The 9,947-nt window shown below is 49.2% G+C and overlaps 1 protein-coding gene across 1 annotated transcript in view; it reads right to left on the reverse strand.

Annotated features, from left to right (window-relative positions):
* LOC143925108 (solute carrier family 15 member 2-like) overlaps positions 1–9,379 on the reverse strand; it is an 89,630-nt gene extending 80,251 nt beyond the window's left edge. Inside the window, exon 1 of the mRNA XM_077449723.1 lies at positions 9,305–9,379. Coding sequence (XP_077305849.1) covers positions 9,305–9,314 — 10 coding nt within the window. The 5' untranslated portion in view covers positions 9,315–9,379. The remainder of the gene's footprint in view (positions 1–9,304) is intronic.
* Positions 9,380–9,947: the final 568 nt, after the last annotated feature.

Consider the following 9,947-nt stretch of genomic DNA (forward strand, 5'->3'; position numbering starts at 1 on the left):
GTAAGCATTGGATTTGCCCTGATTTAGAATCATGAATCGCCATGGTGTGTGTGTGTGTGTGGGGGGGGGACCTCTGATGTGATGGGGGAACCTCTGATGTGATGGGGGGAACCTCTGATGTGATGGGGGAACCTCTGATGTGATGGGGGGAACCTCTGATGTGATGGGGGAACCTCTGATGTGATGGGGGAACCTCTGATGTGATGGGGGACCTCTGATGTGATGGGGGAACCTCTGATGTGATGGGGGGGAACCACTCATGTGATGGGGGGAACCACTCATGTGATGGGGGAACTCTGATGTGATGGGGGAACCTCTGATGTGATGCGGGGGCTCTGGTGTGATGGGGGAACCTCTGATGTGATGGGGGGAACCACTGATGTGATGGGGGGAACCACTGATGTGATGGGGGAACTCTGATGTGATGGAGGAGCCTCTGATGTGATGGGGACCTCTGATGTGATGGGGGACCTCTGATGTGATGGGGGGAACCACTGATGTGATGGAGGGAACCACTGATGTGATGGGGGGAACCACTGATGTGATGGAGGAACTCTGATGTGATGGGGGAACCTCTGATGTGATGGGGGAACTCTGATATGATGGGGGGAACTCTGATGTGATGGGGGAACCACTGATGTGATTGGGGGACCTCTGATGTGATGGGGGACCTCTGATGTGATGGAGGGACCTCTGATGTGATGGGAGGACATCTGATGTGATGCGAGGACCTCTGATGTGATGGGGGACCTCTGATATGATAGAGGGACCTCTGATGTAATGGGGGAACCTCTGATGTGATGGGGGAACCTCTGATGTGATGGGGAGGACCTCTGATGTGATGGGGAGGACCTCTAATGTGATGGGGGAACCTCTGATGTGATGTGAGGACCTCTGATGTGATGGGGACCTCTGATATGATAGAGGGACCTCTGATGTGATGGGGAACCTCTGATGTGATGGGGAGGACCTCTGATGTGATGAGAGAACCTCTGATGTGATGGAGGGACCTCTGATGTGATGGAGGGACCTCTGATGTGATGGGGGACCTCTGATGTGATGGGGGACCTCTGATGTGATGTGAGGACCTCTGATGTGATGGAGGGACCTCTGATGTGATGGAGGGACCTCTGATGTGATGGGGGGACCACTGATGTGATGGGGGAACTCTGATGTGATGGGGGAACCTCTGATGTGATGGGGGGAACTCTGATGTGATGGGGGAACCTCTGATGTGATGGGGGGACCACTGATGTGATGTAGGGACCTCTGATGTGATGGTGGACCTCTGATGTGATGGGGGGACCTCTGATGTGATGGGAGGACCTCTGATGTGATGTGAGGACCTCTGATGTGATGGGGGACCTCTGATGTGATGGGGGGACCTCTGATGTGATGTGAGGACCTCTGATATGATAGAGGGACCTCTGATGTGATGGGGAGGACCTCTGATGTGATGTGAGGACCTCTGATGTAATGGGGGGACCTCTGATATGATAGAGGGACCCCTGATGTGATGGGAGGAAGCCTGATGTGATGGGGGAACCTCTGATGTGATGGGGGAACCTCTGATGTGATGGGGGGAACTCTGATGTGATGGGGGAACCTCTGATGTGATGGGGGGACCACTGATGTGATGTAGGGACCTCTGATGTGATGGGGGACCTCTGATGTGATGTGAGGACCTCTGATATGATAGAGGGACCTCTGATGTGATGGGGAGGACCTCTGATGTGATGTGAGGACCTCTGATGTAATGGGGGGACCTCTGATATGATAGAGGGACCCCTGATGTGATGGGGGGACCACTGATGTGATGGGGGAACCTCTGATGTGATGGGGGAACCTCTGATGTGATGGGGGGAACTCTGATGTGATGGGGGAACCTCTGATGTGATGGGGGGACCACTGATGTGATGTAGGGACCTCTAATGTGATGGGGGACCTCTGATGTGATGGGGGGACCTCTGATGTGATGGGAGGACCTCTGATGTGATGGGGGGACCTCTGATGTGATGGGGGACCTCTGATGTGATGGGGGGACCTCTGATATGATGTGAGGACCTCTGATATGATAGAGGGACCTCTGATGTGATGTGAGGACCTCTGATGTAATGGGGGGACCTCTGATATGATAGAGGGACCCCTGATGTGATGGGAGGAAGCCTGATGTGAGGGGGGAACCTCTGATGTGATAGAGGGACCCCTGATGTGATTGGGGAACCTCTGATGTTATGTGAGGACCTCTGATGTGATGGGGGGACCTCTGATATGATAGAGGGACCCCTGATGTGATGGGGGAACCTCTGATGTGATGGGGAGGACCTCTGGTCTTTCAAATGCAATTTAAAAAAATGAAAAAAACGGAAAATTCCTATCAAAACACTTACCATAATTTTCCTTTCCTGATGGACTCCATGGCAACCTACGTGTGGGTTTAGTCCCGCCTCCACTACCCTATAGGACGATACTCCCATAAATCTTTGCTCCCTGCCAGAGGCCGCGTTCGGGAACTAGCCTACTCCAGCCATTTGGGAGGGAACTCTTGCTGCCATGGAGTCCATCAGGAAAGGAAAATTACACTAAGTATTTTGATAGGAATTTTCAGTTTTCCTGACACTCCATGGCAGCAACGTGTGGTAACTCGCAGTACACACCCGGGTGGGAAAAAATGCAGAACAAAGATTTATTTAATACCATCAACCGACAGTACTTTAACATCAAAGTCAACTGAGGATAAAGCCGCTGGCTCAACACAATAATGAGTCATAAAGGTATGAATCGATGACCAAGATGCCGCTCTGCAGATCACTTCAGGAGCCACATGGTGAGACGCTGCCCATGAGGTTGAAAGACTTCTTGAAAGACTTGAGTGCGCTGTTACCGTCCTTGTTTTTCCCATAAAACAGAACAAAAAGAAAATCCGACTGATGGAAAGGAGCTATTACATCCAAATATTACTTCATGGACCCACCAACATCAAGAGGGTGAACATCTGAGATTCCGATGGATCTAAAGGTGGGGAGAGAGATTTCTTGTTTCTCATGAAAAATTGAAGTGACCTTAGGGTTTGACCCTAACATCAGGACCAGGACCACCCTGTCCGGGAAAAAGGTAAGGAAAGGTTCTTTGGCTCCTAGAACCTGAATTTTAGACACTCTCTTCGCCGAGGTGATGGCCATCAAAAAGGTAGTTTTAATAGTAAGCTCTCTGACGGATAGTGGTTTATCGAGATGTGAGAAAAAATCCAAAACTAGAGGCAGATCCCATTTGGGAAACCTGGGTTTCCTTTGAGGTCTTAATCTAACTGCTCTTTTGAAGAATTGTTGAATAAGAGCGTGTCTGGCCCACGACACCCCAGTAAAGGCTGAGATAGCTGACACCTGTACGCGAAGGGATCTAACAGATAAGGGTAAATCCAGACCTGATTGCAGGAAACTAAAACTGTCTTGAACTGTAGGTGTACCACATGAATTGGTTCTGGAAGACATATGAGACGAGAATTTAGCCCAAATTCGTTCATACGCTCTGTTAGTACTCCGTCTTCTTGCATTCAGGAGAGTGGGAATAACTGCCTTGGGACATCCTAATGCTTCCAACCTTCCCCTCTCAAGAACCAAGCCCTCAACTGTAGGTGAGCTGGGCACGGGTGGAGAATTTTGCCTTGGGAGAGGAGATCCCGTCTGGTTGGAAGAGGAACAGGCTCTTGGAAACTGAGAAGAGAAAGGAGAGGAAACCAGGGCCTGTTGGGCCAATGAGGAATCATAGCTATTATTTCCACTACCTCCCATCTGAGTCTCCTCAGGAATTGAAAGACGATGGGAAGGCATATGCTCTGTGGAACCACCAACGCTCTATCAATGCGTCCATCCCGTAGGTTTGAGGGTCCCGGAACCTCGAGTAGTACTTCAGCTTCCTGTTGAACTGGGAAGCAAAGAGATCTACTTCTGGAGAGAACCCCAAGGTTAGGATCCATTTGAACACATCCTCGTGAAGAGACCACTCGTTGTTGTCTAAGTGGACTCGCGACAGGAAGTCCGCTTGTACATTGAGAGTTCCAGGAACATAAGTTGCCATTAGGTTGGCCAGATTCTTATGTGCCCAAGACATGATCGGTTCCACCTCTTGTAGTAGGGACCGACTTCTGGTGCCCCCCTGTTTCCTTATATAGGCAACGGCTGTCGTATTGTCCAATCTGAGAACTACAGAAGCCCCGGTTATCAAATTATGAAATGCCAACAGCGCTTGGAAGGCCACATGCAACTCTAGAATGTTTGACACTATTCCCGAGAGGGGAAATCCCAAGTGCCCTAAGCCACTTCTGTTAGACAATGAGCCCCCCAACCTTTGCTGCTGGCATCCAATTTTACTGTTATCCACGTAGTTGGCAGAATAGAATGACACCTTCGAGGATTCTCCAGTTGAAGCCACCAGAAAAGGGAACTCCTCATAACCTGAGTGATGCGAATAATTTGGGCTTTGTCTCCTGACCACTGGTGAAGAAACCCTTTCTGAAAGGGGCACATCCTCCATTGTGCCCACTTCACCATTGGTATTGTGGACACCATGGTGCCTATGATCCTTAGACAATGACGCGCATTGAGATAAGGGGACGAGAGAGCCAGACGAATCCTGTCCCAAACTATTACAATCTTCTCCTCGGGTAAAGAGATGGTACCTCTTACCGTGTTGAAGAGAGCTCCGAGGAACACAGGAGACTGAGAAGGATCTATCTGACCCTTCTCCAGGTTCAGGAGCCAGCCAAATTCCCTGAGAGTTGAGATAGCTTGATCTCTGTGTTCCAAGAGACGATCTCTGTCCTGAGCCAGAAGGAGCAGATAGTCTAGGTAATGATGGATACGTATCCCTCTGGCCCTTAACAGGGCAACAATCGCCAAAAGGACCTTTGAGAAGACACGTGATGAAGTCGACAGACCGAAGGGAAGGCATGTAAATTGTAAGAATTGTTGGAAGTCTGTTGCCACGGGGGCGTGGAAGTAAAGCGTCCTTGAGGTCTATGGAGACAAGCCAATCTCCCAGCTGAACTGACTGTTGGATCGTGGACAGAGTCTATATCTTGAACCTTTCTTTTTTGATGAAGCGATTCAGATGCATCAAATCTATTATGGGTCTCCAAGCCCCATTCTTCTTTTGGACCATGAAAAGAGGAGAATACATTCCCATACCACATTGATCGGCTGGAATGGGAATAGCAGCGCCTTGATCCAATAAAGATCTTACGTAGGCTGATAGGATTTGCCTTTTTTCCTCTGAAGCTGGAGGAGTCGTGGGAACACACTTGAGTTTGGGAGCGCTGCTGAAGGTCCAGGTGTGGCCTGAAGAGACCGTTCTGACGGTCCAGAAGTCCTGGAACGAGGCTGCCCAAACATGCCAAAAGTGAAGAAGACGAGCCCCCACCTGGCCTGTCTGGATGGGCCCGATCTCAAAAGGACTTGGTCGGTTCCTTTTCCCCCGTCGAACTGCTCTTTGCTGACTTCTTGAAAGATGACTGCCTGGACTTCCATGACCTGGAAAATTCATGTCCAGGCCTATAACTACGCGCTTCTCTGGCACGATCTTGATTCTGTCTCCTTGGAAAGTATCTTCTTTGGCCTTGTAGGTGCCTGTTTTGAGGAAGAAACCCGACTTGCCCCCAGTAGTCCGAGTTATGGCACAGTCTAACTTATTGCCAAAAAGAGACGATCCATCAAAAGGGATCCGGCACCAAACCTGTTTTGATTCAGGATCAGCCAACCAGGGACGAAGCCATAGGGCACGCTTGGCAGTGACAGAAGACAACATAACTTGGGCCACCAGGTGGATTATATCAATCGAGGCCTCCCCCAAGAAGGCCGAGGCCAACCTCAACTCTTGGATGGGTGAGCTCTTGGCCAAGTCTTCCGAGACATTTCTGAATGTCTCATCCACATTGTCAGACCAAATCTCCATCGCTCTAGACAATGTGGCTAGAGCCACGGCAGGTTTACAAGCCATGCCTGCTGTAAGATAGACCCAATTTTAAGTCAGAATCTATCCTTCTATCCAGGGCATCCTTGAATGAAACTGTGTCTTCTAAAGGAAGGTTCGCGTGCCTGACCAGCCTCATTACGGCTGCATCCACCAGAGGAGCTGACTCCAACTGCTTGACCTCCTCCTCTTTGAAGGGGTAAAGCCTCTGAATTTTAGAGAGGAGGGAATTCTTCTCCACCTTCCCCCATTCGTCCGTAATAACTTCACCCAATTCAGAAAGAAAAGGAAAGCTGATACGTTCCTTCTTTAAAGCGGTTGTATAGTCAATTTTTTGACTTTTACCTACAGGAAAGCCTATAATGAGGCTTACCTGTAGGTAAAAAAAATATCTCCCCTCGCTATGCGCCGCTGACTGCAGCGGCGCATGTGCACAAGGGGATTCTCGGCTGAAAGCCCGGCAGACACCGGATGCTGCCGGGATGACATCTGCCACGCGCATGTGCGGGAGTAACTATATCGCGGCTCCGGCCACTCACAGCGCCACTCACAGCGCCGGAGCCGCGATACCTGGAAGAAACGCAGAGGGAACATGTCAGCTCCCTCGGCGTGGATTGGGCCAGATGTCGGGGCCTCGTTCTAAGGTAAGTATTTCATAATGAGCTAGTATTCGGTGCATACTAGCTCATTATGCCTTTTCCTTTGCAGGTGGCAAAAAAACAACAACACATTAGCGGGTATACAACCGCTTTAATTGCTTGAAACATTTCCTCTGTTTTGCAGGAGCCATCACTGGCTCTTCCCAATTTAAAGTTTCCTTGATGGCTTTGACCAAAGGAGGGAGTAAAGCGAAATCAAAACCGGTGCCAGACTCTTCTTCTTCAGATTCACTCTCTGAGAGGGCAGCGGATGGATGGCTCGGTAAAGAGGACTCCCAGGCATCCTGAGCCTGAAAATCCCTTGCTGGGGATCGAGGAGACTCAATGGGAGACGTGGGGAACCTCCAGCTTCCTTAAACTGTCCTTAACCATCTTCTCAACCAGAGATTTTAGTTGCTGGTCAGAATCACTCCTTTCGCCAGTTGCTTTCACAGAGGGACTTGTTAACGGGGACATAAGTCCTACATCCCCAGCAGAGACCTTCAGTTGCATGACTGGAGTGAGCCATAGATAGGTCGAGATGATTCCCGGCTACCGTGACTGGATCTCGAGGGAGAACCATGGTGTCTGGATCTGGAAGAGGAACGCCGGTGATGTGACTTTGAATAATCACTTCCTCTGCATGAACTCCTTTGCTGGATAGACCTAGAAGGGCTGGCAAAGAGAAAGGAATCATCTGTGTTAATGGAAGCCATCAGATACTGATGATCCAACAATTCCCCCCCCCCCCCCCTGCAGGCACTACAAGGGAGACCTCCCCCCCACCATATACCTGCTGCGAGAGGGCTGGCCACTAGCAGGCGCTGTGACGGATCCAGGGCTCTGGAAGGGTCCATCAGGCTGCAAGGAAAACAGCCTTGTTAGGAGAATATAAAACGGCAGAAAGACAGGAAGAATACCTGTCCCCTAGAGATCCCATACCTTAGAAGCGAAAAACCAAGTCACAGGAACACTGCCGCAAACCAACAAGCATTCCAAGGCTTGCAAGCTGTTTTTTTCCTTTTAAAACTGCCGCCCTTAATGATGTCATCAATGCGACAGCCATGGCGCGCGTGCGCGAATACCGCTACGCGCATGCGCGAACCAAGCCTCGTTCTCACGCCGCACTTGCGCCAGCGCAGAGCGATCATGAGAACGAACGAGGAGGTGGATCGGTGGCTGGAACGCAGAGGAACCAGCCACCATGCCAGCCAGACACACTTAAAAAACAGTGTGTGGGGAAACACAGGCAAACAAGGGGAAAGACGTGGGACCAGCACAAAAACACCTGCCATGGACACAACAGGAACAAACTCGCCCCTCCCACGCAGGGGCGGACTGACCATTTGGCTACTCGGGCACTGCCCAAGGTCCCTGGGTCACTAGGGGGCCTCATCAGGGTTGCCAGCCTCAGTAAAACCAGGGACAGTATGTTAAAATCTGTGGTTTTTTTTTTACATCCGTCTCTGAAATGTCCCTTACCGACATCCTTTTGGTCTAAAAATCTGGACATTATAGCTGCCCCACCTTCTCAGCCAATAGAAACATGTCTGTGTATACTGTGTGTACATGTATGTGTATACTGTGTGATTGTATACTGTGTGTGTATACTGTGTGTACATGTATGTGTATACTGTGTGTACATGTATGTGTATACTGTGTGTGTATACTGTGTGTACATGTATGTATATACTGTGTGATTGTATACTGTGTGTGTATACTGTGTGGCCTCATAATCTCTGATTGCCTGGGGGGCTCCCTAATCTCCTATTGCCCGGGGGCCCCCCTAATCTATTGCCCGGGGGCCCCCCTAATCTCCTATTGCCCGGGGGCCCCCATGAGTTGTCAGACCGCCCCTGTCCACGAACGACAACTGGCCAAAGGTAAACAAACATGCATGCCGGACTTGTAGGGTGAAGGTCACCTGCTGCTAGCAGCTAGGATAAACGACCAGAGCGCGGTTTTGCCTGTCAGCGACTAGGAATACACCTCTTCAGCGCCTCTTCCATACGCCCATTCCATACCCTACTAGTAGTTGGAGCTTATTGGAATTATGCGACTCCAGGGAGCTCGGCCGGTCCACATCGCAGGAGATAATTGGAAATCTTCAGGTAGGAAGACCACAAAATAGGTCCTTCGGAGGAGGACAAAAAAGAACGCGGCCTCTGGCAGGGAGCAAAGATTTATGGGAGTATCGTCCTATAGGGTAGTGGGGGCGGGACTAAACCCACATGTAGGCTGCCATGGAGTCTGTCAGGAAATAAAGATTTTTATAGCATTTCTTTAAAGCAGTTTTTGGCTTTCTAGTCTACATGAAACCTTAAGCCCCATACACACTATCAGTTTTTCCGCTGAGTTTTTCCTGCAGGTTTACCAAAACCATGTAGTAGAAGGGCCTGCCTGATTGCATACACATTGAAACTCCTAAGGTTTGACCTCATATTATATGGTTTTGGTAAATCTGAAGGAAAAACTCAGCAGAAAAACTGATAGTGTGTATGGGGCTTTACAATAAAAGTTACAACTAAGAAACATTTGCTTTTTTTTTGATACAATTATATATTTCCCAAAATATTTTCAAAGTTATCCTTTCGCTGATAATTAGTTGTTATTATTGTTACTATGTATAAACACATGACTGCAGCAGACAATACGAGTACAGCTCTGCAGAGGTGAATGCGATTCTCTCCATCCTTTACCTGCCCCCATGGTCGCTCCTTTCTCCCTGCGCAGTCCTCCAAGGAAGAGCGCCGTTCCTCCTTCACATCTTCCTTTTCTTCTTCTTCCAATTTGTGGTCAATCATTCACCCGCAGATCCGGCCACCAATAGCGAGCTTTCCTATTTATTTATTTTTTCCTGGTCGGGATGAGATGTGAATGGAGGTGATTGTCAACCTTCGGACTGTCCTTCGTGGAAATGTGATTTTTTTTTTTTTTTTTTATAGTTTTGTACATGTTATTCATGTAATGAGACAAATACACTGCAAACACTTTCATTGTGACCAAAGGCAGCCCATGATGTTGTCTGCCCATCTACAGTGCTTTGAAAAAGTATTCATACCCCTTGAAATTTTTCCACATTTTGTCATGTTACAACCAAAAACGCTTTAGCGCTAAAGCACAGGTGGCCCCAGTGTCAGAGGGGTCTTTAGCCCGCACTTTCGCACTGTAGCTGTGCCACATTAGCGGTAAAGCGTCACTCGTTTTAGCAAGTGCTTTACCTTTGTTTTATTGGTGCTTTTTATCCGCTAGAGGGGGCACTTTTAACCCTCTCTAGTGGCCGAAAAAATGGGTTAAAACCGCCCATGATGCACCTCTTCAGAAGCACTTTTCAGGCACTAC

The sequence above is a fragment of the Lithobates pipiens genome, unplaced genomic scaffold (assembly GCF_037356315.1).
Source record: "Lithobates pipiens isolate NorthernLeopardFrog02 unplaced genomic scaffold, aLitPip1_a1.2 Scaffold_22, whole genome shotgun sequence".
Taxonomy (NCBI): domain Eukaryota; kingdom Metazoa; phylum Chordata; class Amphibia; order Anura; family Ranidae; genus Lithobates; species Lithobates pipiens.